Source organism: Pollicipes pollicipes, unplaced genomic scaffold (assembly GCF_011947565.3).
Source record: "Pollicipes pollicipes isolate AB1234 unplaced genomic scaffold, Ppol_2.1 Scaffold_7231;HRSCAF=8579_pilon_pilon_pilon, whole genome shotgun sequence".
NCBI lineage: Eukaryota > Metazoa > Arthropoda > Thecostraca > Pollicipedomorpha > Pollicipedidae > Pollicipes > Pollicipes pollicipes.
This window is the reverse complement of record NW_023597034.1, coordinates 47,075,910-47,094,751: the sequence shown is the minus strand read 5'-3', so window position 1 is coordinate 47,094,751 and position 18,842 is coordinate 47,075,910. Positions and strand designations below refer to the sequence as shown.

The following is an 18,842-nucleotide window of genomic DNA, read 5'->3' as shown; positions in this document are numbered from 1 at the left end:
AGGTCCAAAGCTGTACAGTGTTGCATGATCAACAATGCGCAGGAAGCACTGAACTATTTTGCTGCACTCGGCACATGCGTAAAGCGGCATCGATTGTGTGAAATTCGCCATGTTTATGCAAATCGTAATTTGCGTCCTTTGACCACTACGCGGCGCCATTGCAGCCCCCAAACAAATGGCCGCAGGCGATGTGCAACGGATGAAGCACAAAATTCCTATCGCGGTTGTGAGTTTGAGCGAGGTCTTTCGGGAAACTTTCCGTGCGGGCGAGAGGATTTTCAAATTCGGCCGGTTTTTCCGAATTTTAAGAAGTCCATAACTCTGAGTTTCGCAAAGTCAGCGCAAATCTGTACGGGTTGGAGTGGCTGGCGCCGCAGGCGGTGAGCTTGGAACAGCGCGTCATCTGTCTCCATTACCCGGAGTCGTCTCTACTCCTCAGGAGATCCAGCCGGAGCCCGCTATCCGGTAATGGTCTACGTCCATGGGGAGTCGTTCGACTTCGGCACCGGCAACGCCTTCGACGGGTCTGTGCTGGCCGGCCTCGGTGCCGTGGTGGTCGTCACCCCTCAACTACCGACTCGGTCTGCTCGGTGAGGGACCCTGCGACGTCGCTCCCCTGCCATCTCCCCCGCTTCCACGAGCTGTGGACTGCTCCCCTCTTTGTCGCCAGTTGGTGCGCCAGAAGCGTGTTTTTTTCGTCGCGATGCCGCCGACCATTTCCTTACGCCGGTGTTATTATTTGTCATTTCGTATTGTATCCTGGCTGCCCGTATTGTGGTGCTTTATTGGATCAGTGCTCCAGCCACTGTCACCAATTTAAAAAAAAATAATCCCAGCACTTGGATATCGATCTCAAAAAGGTGATGCACACATGATCACTAACCACCAGAATCATTGGACCCGTCTTCGCGGTTAAATGTGGAGCTCAGTTGTCCATGCATCACCGCTAGTCAGGTCCTGATTATCCCGACGCCGTCAGACATCGAGCCACCGTCGCCTCTGTAATTTTCTCGCACTGACGCACCGTTCTCTGTGCCCATTAGTGAACACATTAGCGCAGCTTTTCAACCTCTGGTGCTGCGCTCTCGCAGTTTTAACGCTGAAAGAGAACGGGTTCACTTTGGCACATGTCGGGCGACCAACAGTGAATTATGATTAGAGCGGGGTTACTCAATCCGTTAGAGTTAAAGGTCAGGTTAGAGCCCGGAAGTGAAAGCAAGCTCGCAGTCGCGAGGGCGGCCATGGGTCTTCCATGTATGTCTTGACCCCTGGCACGCGAACGGATTGGCCCGCTGGCACTTAACATCCGCCGTTGGAGGCGCCGGCTCGGAGGGTAAACTGCGGTGCCGAGCTCAGTGGGCCATTACCTGCACCTGCTATACGCGCGCAACTAGTGTTCTGCAGCCTGTTGTCGTTCGTGCTACGAGGCGAGCGGGTGTTCATCCTGACCACAATGGGATGACAGGAAGGGCCCGCGTGATTTGCGTGCCCTCATGGGTTACAGTCAGTTGGGATGAACAGCGTGGTTTTCGCAGGCACGTGGATTGGCACAGGCACGTTGAAGTGAGTGTAAGCAGTAGCGTGTCCAAGGTGGAAGCATTTGGGGTCATTACTCCTCCCGCTCAGGCCCCACTACCCTTTATCAGCTTATAACACCAGAGGGGTGTCTAAAACGTCAAATAAACGGCCGCCTAGGCATAGAAACTAGTTATAGAGCCTCAAAAGTCCTCCAAAACAAAACATCCGGACTTCGATAGCAACAAAGACCCCTTTGGGTGAAAGGGACCCGATTTCCAAAGCCAAAGGGGCTTTGACCCGATGACCCGGTTTGGCCCCGGCCTGGGCGAAATACTGGTTATGCCACTGTATGTCCACCGGGCCCACGCACTGCCCGCTCGTACGAGGCGTAATCGTTCACCGCGATGTTGCTAGGGTGCGCCCGTGCCACCCGTGCGTACCCCCTTGGCCGCCCTCCGCTAGGATGCACCCGTGCCGCCCGTGCGTATCCTCTTGACCGCCCTCCGTGAGACCCGATTGGTAGGACTTGAACGGAGTGACTGAGGCTGTGTATGGTGACAGATGAGATCGGGTATCATGCCGCATATGCGTGCAAGGCCACTACACATATGACAGCATTGGTAGGTCGGTGAGAAGGCGGGTTGACTGTGAGACCGGACGTGTGGGGTTCGATTCCCCATGATGCCCACCCTTCCTGCAAGGTGAGAGGCAGGTGGCGCCATGTAGCCCCACCAGCACAGCCCTTCATAAAGCACTGATGACAATGACATCGGTGATGAGCCGCTCGTGCTTCACGTTCGCGAATGTTTTACGTCTGCACGGTTGCCGCTTAAGGGGAGTATCCCAACTTTGGGGCATATTGCAAAAACGTATTCTTGTGAAACCTCAGGACTAGTTACGTCTAATGTAGTACTGGTTAGTGGAATTGCGGCGTCGTTGAAAACGATAAGGATGTCGATTTCAATTATTTTTTTTTTTAGTTTTGATTGCGGTGTCAACGCTTCGTAGCAGCAGCTGCGCTTCTTTCTTGAATTCGCGACCACCGTGGTCATGACAACACCGTGCGCACCTCTACGGGTGCGGATAAAAAACAAACGTTTGTGATTGTACCATCGGGCTTGGGCCAGTTATCGAGGAGCGCATTGGTTGAAGGTTCAACTAGTGCTTCACATGGTTCATGTGATACTTTCATTCCCAAAGCTGTCATTGAGGACGTAGGCAGGATAAAGGCACTCAGTTGACCTTCTTCCTTTACACTTTTCAACGTTGCACCGATAGGGAAGAGGCAATCTTCCCCACCGCACATCTCCGCTGGGGCGCTCCGAATCGCTCCACCACATATCTCCGCTGGGGCACTCCGAATCGCTGTGCTTTGCAGCCGTGGCGCCGACATCGAGCAGCACGCAATCGTCAGTCAACCGTCGGCTGCTGTGAGCACAAAGGCCGAAGGGCGGTGCGGCGACAAACACGGTGGCAGAACGAGCACGACCCCGAGCACAACCGCGAGCACGGTGGCGGTACTGGCAACGCAGCATATAATGCACGTGGGGCTGCTAGCCAGGGATCGGATAATCATGATCCCGTCGTGGACTCATCTATGCAGAGCGCAAAGATAGGCATCGTGCGAATTGTGTGAATTCTGTGGAAGGTTCCGGAGGAGAAATGCCGTCACAAAGAACAGCCTAAGCATTACCGGCCGCTGCTAAAGCGCGCGGCAACAATAACAAGGTATCCCATCTTCACTCCTATTTTACATGCAGTGCTTAGCAGACTGTGACTGTGAGAACACTGTGTTGACAGGGGCCGGTTATACGGTAGTACCTGAGACGAGAAAAGAGTTATGCCCGAAAGGAAAAAGGAAATTATCCCAGCGCTGCCGTTCGTCCCAGGGGTAATCAAACGGCACAAAACTGGCATAAAAACACGCGTGACTGACGAGGTCCGCGCAGAAAAGAGGCCTCCAATAGACAAGGCCGAACCACCGGGTTGGGGCGCCGAACAGTAATGGGCAGAGAACGGCCCTTTTCCCTAAACAGTGGTGAAGACATGTGGCGGTCATGCACGTGGAGTCGTCGGCGGATAACGCAAAAGGTGGCATATTTTACCGGATTTATATTTTGACCCCATTAATTATGCCACTAGTCCGTTTTCCTACAAACAGCTGAGACAAAGAGAATTCAGAAACGGGCAACCTTCAATATATGTAGCTGAGAAGTCATGATCTATTATATTCTATTATATTATATATTTTAACTCCACTCTCCCACTGCACCGATTCTGACCGCTTTACTGCATCGCCTTTGTTGGTGGGAGAGATGTGCCGTTCTTTTTGTCGAAATATATTCCTGTTATACACCATTGGACGCATTGAAGTGAAATGTGACGCAATGTGTTCTCCAGACTCTATTTTCAACTGATCTAAAAATGCAGCAGTTTCAGAATACCTCCCTGCCGCGCGATCTAGTTATCAAAGATGTGAATGTCGAAAATGTGAAATATGGGAACTCAACAATGCATTATTTTTTGGCGCGACATTTTTTGTCTAAGAGTACTAAAGTTGCAACGTAGTGCTGTCATAAACTATAAATCAGAGCCAGGCACTTAAGGGGAGTACAAGACTTTGTTTGCTCTTTTTGAAATGTCTGATGGTCGAGAGTTTGCTTATTAGAAATAACTGTGGCTTTCAAACAGGATCTTTAAAATTATAATGTCCGCCGATTGTGTTTTAGTTACAATTAATGCAAAATACTTAGCATATGTCGTAAAAAAACGTTGTTTGTTATTTCGTCAATAGCTTAACCTTCCCTTACGACAAGCCATTTATGGTGGTGCTCAAACGAGATCGCTCAACATCAGGCGACGTTGTTCTAGGCTACCAATTGGAACAGAATACATGGGTGCTGGATGACGTCTTATTGGTGTGGGTATTATTTTTTCATTACAAAAGCCTTAGGTCAGAATAATCGGGATCAACATGAGATAAGGATAACATTGATCAGAGCCGCCCTCAAGATGGGCACCAATGACTGATGGCAGCGGCTTAGGTTGCTGTTGTGTATGCGAGGAAGGTGTAGAATATAATCTACATTGCAATCTCAAAATGGCCAATTAAATCGCCAGTCATTCTTAGTTCAGTGAATCTACCACGGATGCTTAAATTGCGATGGATTCCTTGAATGTTTTCGGTAAGTTGTATAACACAGTCAAGTGAATGTATGGGCTTTTGTACCCGATTGTTTGCAAATTTTGCGGGTCTAATTAAAGAGAAAGGGGGACCCCAGCACTTCTGAGTGCTTTAATGGTCGTTAAGCCTGAAAACGCTTATAGAGGTTTGATCACGACGTATGTAACTGAGATAGAAATCCCAGCCTAATGACTAGAGTTGTACACACCATTCATCACACACATCATTAGCTGATATTTGCCTGCATCTCTACTTTCGTGGAAGATGGTCTTAAACTCCCTTTAACGGCTACGAACAAGGTACCAATCTGGGTGGGTTTACTCCAGAAGTGAGACAATTTTGAACGTGAGCGGCCCGGCACAACTCAGTCCGGCCCTCATGCTTTGCAACCACTGTTTGTAGCCTCATGTAGCTTCACGAGCAAGAAGGGCACTGCCACCGGCGTATTTTCGCAAAGTGACCTGGAGGAAGGTGACTGAACCGCGAAACATTTACGGACCCTACCCCAAAGATGCACCAATACATTGGCGTTTTCCTGATTAAGTCACCTTTTCTTTCAAAGTTGGAGGGCCTTAACCCGAGTTGGGGGTGGGCGGCTGAAGTCTGCAGCTGAATAGGAAATTGCTCCAACATCAGCCTGGCATGCGTATTGTGTCGCAAAATGCACTCTGATAGGTATTTGCCGCAGCAGATACACTTCGCGTAAGTTTCAAACCCCATGGACAAACCCTGGCCCGCAAAATCACCCAGAAGACGTTGTGAAACACATGTAGAGCTTCCTTCCGGCTCTTTAACGTTTTGCTCCAGCACATCGGGCTCGACACCAGCAAGCACCACTCCCATCCCACCCCAGCCCCTTCTCGTGCCGTCGACAGTATGGCAACGTGACGTGCAGACGGCAGTTCGCTTGAAATATCATGCCCGACAGACACTTATTGCATCAAAACATTCACCTAGCGTTTAGAACATTAAATGCTAAGTGAACTGGTCGACGAGGAATTGGTATGTTGACTACATGGAGACCTGTTACGAATAAGTCAGTGGATGTGCTCCAGGACAGAGGTTCAGAGCGGAAGCAAACTGGACGGCCATTCTGGTGATGGTGATATGTCAGACCTGTTTGTGGTGTTCGGCTTTGACACTCTCGGGTCTGTTACCACCAATGTCAAGACAGGATCTGTCATGGGCGACGCGCCGCCTCCGCGGTGTATGAGTTTGCCGCGCAAACCGTCGCTGTACAGGCTTGTTGCCATTGCCGGTGCCATGGTCTGCCGCGTCACCGCCAGTGAACGGGTCTGTCTGGCCACTGCCAGTCTCTCCGGATCCGCCCCACCACTGGCAGTGCGCGGGTCTGCCGCCGGGCCCCTGTGCGCGGGTCTGCTACCGGCCCCCTGTGTGCGGGTCTGCTGCCGGGCCCCTGTGTGCGGGTCTGCCACCGGGCCACTGCGCGCGGGTCTGCTACCGGGCCCCTGTGTGCGGTTTGCTGCCGGGCCACTGTGCGCGGGTCTGCCGCCGGGGCCCCTGGGCGCGGGTTTGCTACCGGGCCATTGTGCGCGGATCTGCTGCCGGACCCCTGTGCGCGGGTCCGCTGCCGGACGGCCGGCGTCTGCGTGCGACGCGCGGCCACCGGTGTTCGCCGAGGCGCACTGATCGGCACGTGCTCTGCCCGTCGCTTCCAGTAGTCGATCACGCGGCCAGACACTACGCCGCAAACTGGGATGCCGCTGCTTGTTTGTGCAGCTGTTGTCGCACCGGCGAGGCGTCCGCCCGCCAGCTGGCCGCCGCTGGATCCCACTCGAAGCCGTCAGCCATCAGGGGGCGATTCTTGTTTGTTTATGTTTTGTTTGTTGGCCTTCTGTCGGTGCACCAGGGAGCGCTGGTATTAGCGCTGGGCTCTCAGCCGGAAGCGTTTGTGAGCACACTTTAAAGTGCACTTTCACGCTCCAGTAGCTCAACAGTTTTGTGACCGGCGGGATGTAGGTGCTGGGCTCGGTAGATCAGCGTCATTGGGCTAGATTCCCAGAACGAACTAATCGGTTTGCCCGACCAGCATAATTGGGCCTGGCGGTAACTGTCGAGAAATGATCATTTGGACGCGTTCAGCTGTGTCGCAGCATTGCAATACGCATGCAGATATCCCCAGAGTCCTGCATGCCTAAAAGATCACCAAGAGACAATATGATCTATTGGAATTGAGTCGAGAACTGCCTAGTTTATATTTGTGTGCACCGAGCGCGTTCATCAAAGTCCGTTTAGCTTGCGTGTCGACTCCATCGCCGACTGCACCAGCCGTTTTGGGCAATGGGTCCTTCACGGAACCAGCCGGGCACGATGTTGCCGCTCTAAACTGGCCGGCTTTCGGCGAGTCATCAGAGCTGAGTGGACCTGCAAGACTGGGTGATGTGTGAACCAGCGCCAAAGCTGGGCCACCACCATTGCCTGCACTTGAGTCATGACCGCCGATCTGACGGCTATTGAGGCCAAAGCCATCATTTTGACGAGCGCCGGGGTCAGCTCCCGATCACACGTCTGACCAGTTATGGGCCAGACTGGTTCCGGGGTCAAATACGCCATTCCGACCAGCCTTGAAGGGGAAGGGGGGGAGGGGGGGGGCAGCCGTCTGATCGCCAGCCTCGCCGGCAGGTTTCCTGAACGCCAACTTCGAGCCGGTGCGGGCGGTGGCCAACTACGGCCTGCTCGACATCGTGGCCGCGCTCGAGTTCGTGCGGCTGACTGTGAGCGCGTTCGGCGGCGATCCGACCAGCGTGACTGTGTTCGGCCACGGCGCCGGCGCTGCCTGTATCAACTTCCTGATGACGTCAGCCTCGGCGCCGCTCGGTGAGTCCCTCACGTCCTTCCTGATGAGGTCAGGCTCGACACCGCTCGTTGAGTCCCTTACACCATTCCTGATGACGTCAGGCTCGGCGCCGCTCGGTGAGTCCCTCACGTCCTTCCTGATGAGGTTGGGCTCGGCGCCGCTCGGTGAGTCCCTCACGTCCTTCCTGATGAGGTTAGGCTCGGCGCCGCTCGGTGAGTTCCTCACGTCCTTCCTGATGACATCAGGCTCGGCGCCGCTCGGTGAGTCCCCCACGTCCTTCCTGATGACGTCAGCTTCGGCACCGCTCGGTGAGTCCCTCATGTCCTTCCTGATGACGTCAGCCTAGGCGCCGCTCGGTGAGTCCCTCACGTCCTTCCTGATGACGTCAGGCTCGGCGCCGCTCGGTGAGCTCCCCACGCCCCTCCTGATGACGTCAGTCTCGGCACAGCTCGGTGAGTCCCTCCCGCCCCTTCTGATGACATCAGGCTCGGCACCGCTCGTTGAGTCCCTTACACCCTTCCTGGTGACGTCAGGCTCGATACTGCTTGGTGAGTCCCTCTCACCCTTCCTGATGGCATCAGGCTACCTCTGTTGTTCTCTGATGACCGGAGGAGGAGCCGGACCGGGAATGGCATGGCATATTGCAGGTCTTCCGGTGACATGTCAACTACAGTTTTCCGTTCAGTTTACGAGAAAATGCGATACTATGCCGTTCACCATGAAGATCATGCGAGCATTTTTGTTCCTAGTCCAGATGAGTGCTTGTTCCAGACAAGTTCAGTTTCAGTTGTTCCGAAGACAAACACAGAAAAACGCTTACTCCATGCTGTATCACAAACGCTAGAGCCGGAAAGAGATTCAGTACATCCGATCTCCTGTTGCACTTATGAAATGGTGAGTTTCGTATGAGAGTGCTTTTTGAACCGGGGTATACGAACCCTCTCCCATCCCATCATCAGATTGGTTTCGACCGCATCGAGGTAAAGTTAACACTGTTTTCCAGGCCTGCTGTTTCATCGAGTTATCCTCATGAGCGGCTCCTCACTGGCTCCGTGGGCTCTACTAAGCGGCCCGCTGAACGCCACGCGCCAGCTGGCGCGCCACACCAACTGCACGCCATCGCAGACCGCCCTACTGCCCTGCCTACGGGCGAAGCCACTGGCCGCGCTGCTAGCGGCACCTGTCGTCGGCCCCCGCTTTCTGCCCGTATTCGGCCCGTCGCTAGATGGCATCGTCATCAGCGACGAGTTCTTCACCAACCGGGCCTCCTACGTGCATCGGCTGACCTCGTACGGCCTGATGACGGGCGTGACGTCATCAGACGCCGACCACCAGCTGGGCGAGCGCCAGCTGACGTCAGGTGTGACGCCAGAGCAGCGCGACCGGCTGCTCCGGACTTACGTGCAGAACTCGTACAGCTACCACCTGAACGAGCTGCTGTCGGTGATCGGACACGAGTACACGGACTGGACGCGCGCGCAGCGCCAGCCGCGCCGGCTGCGAGACGAGCTGGTGCGCGCGCTCAGCGACGCGCAGTTTGTGGCGCCGGCCTTGCACACGGCCAGTCTCTTCCCCGACGACAGGAGCACGTTTTTCTACGTGTTTGGTGGACACCGAGGGACCTCAGATCTCTCAGAGGTAAGACAGCCATATCATGGGTTCCTAGCCACGCGATTTATCTAGCATGTACGAGTATAAGTAAAGATTGGTCAGCGTAATGAAACCTTGGAAAACTGCAAACGAGCTGTTGCTCGTAATTGTTTTCGGCTGTTCCATCGCCTGCCCTTTTCTTATTGCCTCGGGTTGTTTGTGTTCTCTGATAATGGCAAGCAATCTGAGGCCATCAGTAGCACGCAGATGTCATTGATAGTACGTGCGCCTCGAGGGTGTACGTATGGGACGAGGAAAACCTTCAGGAAAATTGCGGCAACCGTTGTTCATTGGTAGCACGTAAAATATCTCGGGCGTTTTGGCAGACCTTGTGTCACCTGACTGTGCCACTTATGGATTAGTCTGGCAGCCAATATTTCTGTGATATATTTACTCTACCTCTAGCTATCCGTACACACCGTGGCTCCTAACTGCATTTGGTTGCAATTGGTTTCTGCTCATGCAATGCTCCGTTTTATTACCATGATATGCGATTAACAGATTCATGTATTTACTCCGTCCACACTATCCTAAAACCTTTAGGCATGACCAGCAGCATTAAAACGCAAACAAATGTAGTGAGGGAAAGATCATCAGGGATGCAAATGCTGAAGCACCATCACTCAGCCGAACCATGCTTAACGTTTGCATCTGATCAATACAATTCGTTGTTACTCTAAGCTGATATGGATATCTTTATTGCGTATGATTTGCGTCGTGTGCACGCTGCTCTTTTGATTTGCGCCGCCTTCTCATGCGACTCATGTTTTAACACTCTTGTGCGGTACCTATAAGGAATTATGTCTCAACTCCTATCACATTTACCGCCGTCGATTACGTAATGTATGGAAGCTCGCGACACCAATCCCATGATTTAACCCGGGTGTTTCTGGACGGCTTTTATGGGTGTTCTTATCATAACACACCGCAAACGTGACCTCCCGCCGGGAGTCTAAGCCTGCCACACGAGTGGTTATGCCTGTGAGCACCTTCGCGCCGTCTTATAGCCGCATGTGACCGGTCCAGCCAGCCTGGCGTGGCGCACCCTGGCCGTCAGCTGCTGGTGCTCCCAGCGGTCCTCCTTGTGACGCGGCCCTGCGGCGCCCGGCCGCCAAACGACCCGCTCCGAGCACCGCTGCCGGGGCCCTCTGCTGTTACTGCTCTCAGACACCTCACGAACTGTGTCAACACAGGCTGAAGAATGTCCTCTGCTCTGATGGGACACCGCTGGCTTCACGGCTAAGTCAAACCTCCTATCCAACCAACCTTACAAATGCGTCCCGCTAAATGCCTGTGGAACTAGAACACCTCTAAAAAGAGTTATACGTTAACGAAAGCCATACATGGAACTTTGTAACGAATGATGGAACGTCTCTATGAATGGAAAACACAATTATTCCGATAGTCGTGCCGTTGTTGCAAAAACAACGCCTGAAATGTCCGTGTTGCCGCCGTTTGATGCCTCGCTTACCCTGATCTCGGCTGACACCTACCAAGCTCATCGTATCTCTAAAGCGCCGTTGTGTCGTTTTTCCGTTCATTTATGACTGTTTTGTGTTTAGAGGTCTTCGCCCAGCTCGTAACTGGCAATCCAATAATACGCGAGTGACGCTCTCGAAAACAGGCATCCAAGCGTACATGTTCGCGAGGCCAAATCCGTGGGTCTCTGCGTGCGATGCGATGATGATGATGATGATGATGGTGGTGGTGATCGTGGTGGTGATGGTGATGGTGATGGTGATGGTGATGGTGATGGTGATGGTGGTGGTGGTGGTGATGGTGGTGGTGGTGGTGGTGGTGGTGGTGGTAGTGGTGGTGATGCTGGTGATGGTGGTGGTGGCGGTGGCGGTGGTGGTGATGGTGATGGTGATGGTGATGGTGATGGTGATGGTGATGGAGGTGGTGATGTGATGGTGATGGTGATGGTGATGGTGATGGTGATGGTGATGGTGATGGTGAGGTGATGGTGATGGTGATGGTGATGGTGATGGTGATGATGATGGTGATGGAGATGGAGGTGGTGATGGCGATGGTGATGGTGATTATGATGATGCTGATGATGTCGGTAATTGTTTTCCCTTAGTGTTGCTCCGTATACAGTGAAAGACGCACTGCGTTTTCTGTCTGCCAGACCAAAGACGACACGCGGCCGACCAGCCGCCGTGTCGCCCGGTGCCTGACGGGCCGGCGGCGGACGCAGGCTTTTTTAGTTTGCTCACGAAGTTAACTTTATAATTTGCTCTGACTGGTCTTGCCATGATGATTTGGAAAATTGCTGCCTACACACTGGCAAGTTGACTTGCGAAACCGACACCAAAGAGCTCAAGTGCCTGAGAAAATGATTTCAGAGAAGATAATTATTTGAGAATGATAACACATGGTCAGGTGAATTTATTCGGCAAGAGAAAGCAATAAAATCAGGCCGTTTCCAGCCAGTCAGGAACTGAAGTCCGGTCACATTTGAACCAGAATAGGCAGTGTGCGGTGGTCGCGTGTGTCGACCACAGCCTTTGATGTGACTGTCCACATGTTGAACCGCCCAGTATCTACCTGTTGACCCGCCCAGTATCTACCTGTTGACCCGCCCAGTATCCACCTGTTGACCAGCCCAGTATCCACCTATTGACCGGTCCGGCTGACTGCGACGCCGGCCCAGGGTCGTGCTCCGGGTCGCCAGCTGCCGTCTCTCCGTCTCTCCCGTCTCCGCTTCCGGTCTCCCCCCGATCCTGGGACCTCCACAGGCCGCGGCCCGCCGGGCCGGCCCGCCCTGAGCCGCCTGGGAAATTAGCCGGCCGTTCGGCCGCCGCCGCCAACCCCGGCGCCGAATTAGTCGGACGTCGGCCGTACTATGGCTTAACTTTGGCCACGGGCGGAGGGAACACTGCGCGCTTGGGCGGAGGCGGTAGCCGGATGGTTCGCGTGAGTCTCGGAATCCTGTGGTGTGGAGAGAAAGGTAAATATTAAGTCCCAAATGCCTGTTCATCTCAAGGGCACAATGAAACCTGACGCGGAATGAGTGCGCCCCCCCCCCCTCTCCCCCCAAAAAAACCCAGCCGACTTGCAGCTCATGCCTCTTCCCTCTCTTTTCCCCGACATCTGCTTCTCCCAGCTGAGGTGCGTCTCCAGTTCCATCGGCTTCAGCTAGTTTACGTACCTCACCTCACTGTGACGTCATAACTGCGCGGCAAAACCAAGCACAAGCTGCCTAAGGCGCAGAAAAGCTGCAGCGTCTGTCTGATCAACTGTTCTTGCACAGCGACAGCTCACCGGTGATTTATGCCTGGACGTGGTGGATCTAGGCCTGCAAACAGGTGGTTAAGGAAACTGGGGAGAGAGGGGCTAGAACGAAAACGGAGGCATCAGTCTCTGTCAGTGCACGGGGCTGCATTCCAACATTCGGCCATGCTGAGATCCTGGCACGAGGATCCGGTCCGCAAATTCGCATCCTACCGAAACCGGCCGGTATCCGCGCCGTCAGCCTTCGCGAGACCATTCTCACCTCACCAAATAACGCAAACGTGAACGGGATCTTCCCGCCCCCCCCCCCCCCCTTCCCCACTCTCCGTCCGCACTGTACCAGCCTTGTGCCACCACTGTGATAACAGCGCCCTTTCTTCACGCCACCCTGCTCAGCGCCTGTGCATCCGTTTTGAACTCGCAGGAATATTTATCAGATGAAGAGTATGTGTGTTTGTGCCGTATTTGGTATCTAGGTGACGTGTTGGTACTCTTTTATCGCTGTAACGGCTTAGGCACTTTGGGGTCTGACATTTATCTCCCTTACTAGCTCCATACGCTGATGAAGGGTGGCAAATTTCCCTGAAAGTTCCGTGGCTGATATGATTGTTTTGGTCCGTATTAAGTTGCTAGAGCCCCCCACTCCGGCTGAGCTGAACCACTACCGTATGGGAGGGGGAGGGGATACTCTGGCTTGTAAGGGATCTGTACTCGCTACCGACCTTGCCGTTGTCTAAGCTGCTACGCGGCGGTTCCAGAGTACATTTCTGGGAGATGGGATCGAGGGTGGGGATAGAACAGAATCAGAGAAGAGGAGGTAAAAGACAGAAGATTCTTGATCAACTTCGCGCGCGGGTGTGTTTTTGAAAACACACATCAACACACCGGTTGGAAATCCCTGTGGCGCTGCTGGTCGGGATGCGTTTGCGAGAGTGCTACGGTTTTTCGTCAGATGTGGAAAACTCATGCTGGTGACCTCCGGACTTGTTAGCATATGGTTACGATCGCGCATCTGTATATTTTGCTGACAATGGATTTTGCCGTATTTCTTCCCCTGGTCTATTCAGAATCTTACAGTGCTGGGTAATTTTTACTCTGGTTTCTAAGCCACATGTGCTACTTATTTGTTGTAACTGGTAACACGTTAGTTCTGGTGAAAATGTTAACTAACGAAACTGTAGCGCTAAATATAACATAAAGCTACCTGACTGGCCTTCAAACAAAATTCTTGAAATACGTCACTGGTTTGTCATGGTAGCGTGGTAACGTGTTGACAAATGACAAACACATAAATTGCACAGGGGTTTCCATTTCCCAGATCATCTCGTCGCTCACATACCACGACGGCTGAGCACCTCATGCTGCCCTGGTCTTCCCCACCCCTTCAATTGCGATGCGCCAGAGGTCTGAGCCTGATCTCTGACCTGACGGCTCTGTACCCACACCAGGTCGCGCTGCGCCCTGACGTGACGGCTCCACGTGCGCCGCAGGGCTCCCGGCAGTCATACGGAGGTGAGCTGCCGTACGTGTTCGGCGAGCCGCTCGTGCATCGGCCGGGACACCTGACCGGCCTGTGGTCGGCAGAGGACCGCGCACTCTCCGAGGCCGCCGTCACCTACTGGACCAACTTCGCCAAGTCCGGGTAACAGACGCAGGCAGCACTGTTGCAGCCGGTAACAGACGCAGGCAGCACTGTTGCAGCCGGGGTGGTAACACGCATCTTGCCGAGAGATGCGGTCAACATTGGCGAGGGGAAGAAGCTAGAGTCCAAGGACCAAACCCCAGGCCATTCAGCATCTAAGCATCTAAGCTCTGCGAACGGATTAAAGACGGCACAAACACTGATAGGCATGGTAACTGATGTCTGATTTGGCTGTTCACGTTGGTGTCGCCCGTTATCAAAAGAAATCGTCTCAGCTGTGCACCGTGCACATCCACGCAAATATTCGCTGGTCTTGTCTCTAAAGTTTTGCTGCTGAGCGTGGCGCATTACTGCCCATTGTGGTCGATGGTAATTAAAAACAAAATTATGCTCTTCATCACCAGATTATGGAATGACACGCAGTGCTGTCACCGTGAAAGCCGCCGGCTGAGCCTCTGGTGATAATGACGCCGTCCTTATGACCGCAACTGATATGCACGTTATTAGTAATTGAGCGAAATACATATATGTGCATACGTGTGTATATATATATATATATATATATATATATATATATATATATATATATATATAGTAGAATGAAGGTCTCTGCGGTTGCCAGCCTCCTGGCACTCCAAAGCAATATGTGCGCTTTAACGTATGATGGGTCCCATTTTGGCTCATGACATCGACATCAATTGTTCTGCAGAGCTGCCGAAATGGAAACAAATGAGGCCATGCGCCTGGCGCAAATTTCGCGTCACTTATGTCGCTGCCGTGAGACATCCATTGGTGTCACGTTACATAAGCCCCACTTCGCGTGTATCCCAGTGTTGAAGGAAGACCTACTGAAATAACAGATTATCAATGATCTTAGACGATTTTGGGTGAACAACTTCGGTGAATCAGTCAAGCTATAACTTCACTGCTTCAAGATGCAGGGTGAAGAGATATTAAACTGCCCTCTATAAAAAATGGCACCAAGCCTCGTTACATATTATCTTGCATATGCTCAAAAAGGGATTCAAAACTATTCGGATTGGAAAAGCGAGGTTCTGGCCGATACGTCTCATGTGTCTTGTTGTGGTCATGAGTGGGCCAACGCTTTCAGTGATCTAGCTAAAAATACTTTTTCACGGCGTATAACCGCCTGCTGGGTTTGATAAGTGCACGTGACTGTGGATAGTAATTATGTAATGACGTAGTATAACGAACCGCGCTCTTTCGGCCGTATCAAGCAATGGCCCTACCGTCCTTCCAAAGATACACGTTGTGTCCAACAGCAATGATTTGTTTCAATAATGATAACTACGTTGGTTGGTTTTGACCTAGAAGCCGGTGCCAAGCCGACAAAAAGAGCACGCTCATTTCTATTGCATTTGACTGTTGTGCGCCTAAAACACGTTGACCAGTAAACATTTCACAGGGATCCCAACAAGCCCAAGGATGTGTTCTTCGGAGGCGATAGCGGGGAACGTTACAGAAAAATAATTTGGAGCCCATATGAGCATCAGTACAAGAAATACATGGCGCTAGGTAAGTCTAGGAGCACGCCTGGCGAGAGGGTATGATGTTTGGTGATATCAGCATTGTCAATGTAACCATTCGGTAACCGAGACATTTGTGTGTGTGGTGTGTGTGTGTGTGTGTGTGTGTGTGTGTGTGTGTGTGTGTGTGTGTGTGTGTGTGTGTGTGTGTGTGTGTGTGTGTGTGTGTGTGTGTGTTCGTGTGTGTTTTAAGTTTTCGACATACACTCTAAGCTGCGGACGAGATAGTCGTTCAACCTAACTGTGCTCAAAGCAGGCATCGCTCTGCGTTTTCGTTGCGCGCTGATGTCAGCAAGTGCACCTGGAATGGTCTGTCAGTATTTGAAAACAAATAAGGTAAAGCTGGACTGATTGTGCTTTTTTATTGTCTCCCGGCACAATTCTCAACATATCTCGCATGTTGCACTTTCTAAAAAAAGCACAATTTACCTATGAAACGCAAAAAATGTCCCATCTTTCTGTTATTTCTAACAGGCAGCAAGGTTATCGGATTTGCAGAGATCCCACGCGCCTCCGGCAGTTTTGGTCCCATTGGGGCGTCAGTTCAGATATTGAAGTCTCAACCATTTGGGAAGTTCAACTTTGTATTCCCTACCATTTTAGAAAGTCACATAGCACTTATATTTTCGGTGTACAAATAGCATTTATGTTCGACTTCGTCGTAGCTGCAAGAAGCATGAAATGTTTACGCCCAGCAATCCCTACAAATACCTTCCTGGCTAAACCTTTTCCATGGGCGGTCACTTTGGCGACGTCTTTTCTGACCACGTGTGATCTCAGCGCACCTGACTTGCCTGGAGCTCTGGCCGTTTATAAATAGCGTCCTTATATATAATATGGCGTAAATTAGACAGAAATAAGGCTTGCTTTTGAAATGAAGTCGCAACAAGAGCGTGATCGGGTGCAACTATAGTTTTTGGCGTTACTTTATGGGAGGCGCACGACCTTATAATTGGCATAATAGCCCCTCCCCAATTTCTGCTCAGCGCTCATTGATCCCAGGGCATGCCTATGTCGACTTGTTTTCATCCGTTTGGGACAAAGTACGGGACAAATGAGACAGCAGGAGGCATTTGTAACTGAGATAGCCCCTCCCCTCCGTCCCAGAGAAGCGCCCCTGGCAAGGCGTCGACAACGGCGTGAGGTGCCATGAGTTCCCACTGACCCGGCGCCTGACCCTGCTGATCCGGTGCCCGCGCGTGTCGCCAGGTGGGACGCCGCGCGTGCTGGGGCACTACCGGCCGCGCCAGGTGGCGCTCTGGCTCGACCTGCTGCCGGGCATCCACCGCCGAGGCGGCGCCGGCCGGCCCGAGGCAGAGCACCACCTCTTCGACGACGGTCCGCGGCCGCACCTGTACCTGGACTCTGTGCGCCCCGTGCCGGCCACCTGGCGGCCGCTGCCGCCGGCCGCCACCACCGCCGCCAGCGACACCAACGCCAGCGCCGTACTGGACGGCAGCGTGGGCGTTGCCGGGGGCGCAACGGTGGCGCCGCCGCCGCCGCCGCCGCCGCCGCCTCCGCCGCAGCCAGGCGCCTTCTCTGTGTACAGCACGGCGCTGAGCGTGACAGTGGCCATCGGCTGCTCGCTGCTCGTGCTCAACATCCTCATACTGGCCGGGGTGTACTACCAGCGCGAGAAGGGCCGCGTCGAGTGGCGACGGCGCGCCGAGAACGGCCTGCCACCTGGCAGCCGAGCGCCAAAGCGCGATGGCAGCGCTCACAGCCCGCGGACGGCGATGCCGCCGCCGCAGTTCGCCGACCGGCCGCCGGCGGCGCTGCTGGAGGCCGCCTGTGTGCGCGCCGTGCCCCGGCCACCGCCACCGCCACGCGGCGGCCGGCCGCCTGACGCCGTGCCGCTCGTGCAGCGACACGTGCTGGTGGCCGCCCCGCTGCCGCGGAACCCGAGCCGGCCCGTGCAGAGGCCAGCCGACGCCGCCAGCCGGTGCAGCTCGCAAGAACGGCTTTCAGAACTGCACGTGTAGAGCCGGCGGGCGGCGTCGGGACGGTCGACTCTGGCGCTGGTGTGGATGTTGCCAGTGGTGTGGGGTGTCGGCCTGGCAACACCACCCTTCACAGCCGCGGTGCGGGTGTGGACCCTGGGCTTGGCGAGAGATTGCACGGAGGGCAGTGGTCCGCGGGAGCTGGAAGAGTAGTGCGTGACAACAGTAGGATCGTGCGACGCTGCGAGAGCGGACAGGGACCACCGGACATCACCCAGGGCGGAACCTCAACGGAGACTGCGGGGTGTTGGTTGTACAATGTTTACTGTGGTACATCCCTTCTCGGGATCGGCGTGAGTTGGATGAGCCGTGCTGTGGATATGCTCCAGGTGATGTTTGTGTGGCAACCATGGCTTCCGCCGTAAGGGTGGAGAAATAACGAGGACTAAGGCGCCATCGTTTGTGGAGTTTAATGTAACATCAACCTGGCATCGCATGGATAGAAGCGTTTCAAAGGGATCGGGACCACTGGGACAACAGTCGTGTTGAGTTAAAGTCGCAGGAAGGTGGGCCATCTCCTCCAGACCCGTATTTCATCTTTTATTTACTGAACGTTTGCTGGTTGCGTTGCCAAAATAGCTGGAGTCTTAATTTACACTTAGGAGTATAATGGTACTTTCTAGTCGGGCCGTTTGCACAAAGAAACTTCTGAACATGGCAATATTTTTGGTCGTAAAATTTCAAAAAGCTCTGCTTAGCAAAATATCGCATTAGACAATAGTTTTGCCGTGCTGCATCTGTTGATGCTGAGGCATACTTTAAGAGACACATTTTGCCTTGTTTTAGAGATGAAATAACCGCAAAACATTCATGGAAAGGTAAATGCAGGCCAAAGCCTCTGATCCCTACCAATGCTTTCACCTGAATGAAGGCTGTTGCTGGCAGCTACAGCAAATTGGAACGTAACATGTTCGCTGCATTGCCAAGGGAACTGATGTCAATAATGGGTCGTTTCTTGTGCTGAGAGCGTGAATGTTGGCGTTATATAACTTGTTGTTACCTGTCGTTATGCACGGGCCCGGAATGTGCGTCAGATAGAATCATACTTTTCTACAGGTCATGGCAAGCCATGCGCTTTGTAAACGGACCGTTGATTTGACAATGCACGGCGATTTTTGATGTGTACCGTCCTCTGTTTATAAAACCCACCAAAATAGGTCGGGCGTTTCTCCGATTTCGGCGGCACTAACAGCGTGTACTCTCATATGCCTTACTGTTCTTACGTGCATCGAATAAACCTGATCAG

General features: G+C 53.2%; 1 protein-coding gene across 1 annotated transcript in view; it reads left to right on the top strand.

The window, feature by feature from the left end:
• Positions 1-17,929, top strand: part of LOC119110199 (neuroligin-4, X-linked-like) — a 67,317-nt gene extending 49,388 nt beyond the window's left edge. The window contains 10 exon segments of the mRNA XM_037233934.1: positions 455-564; positions 566-590; positions 7,346-7,540; positions 8,524-8,826; positions 8,893-9,158; positions 13,898-14,049; positions 15,476-15,585; positions 16,806-16,894; positions 17,123-17,298; positions 17,926-17,929. Coding sequence (XP_037089829.1) covers positions 455-564; positions 566-590; positions 7,346-7,540; positions 8,524-8,826; positions 8,893-9,158; positions 13,898-14,049; positions 15,476-15,585; positions 16,806-16,894; positions 17,123-17,298; positions 17,926-17,929 — 1,430 coding nt within the window.
• The last annotated feature ends 913 nt before the right edge of the window (positions 17,930-18,842 follow it).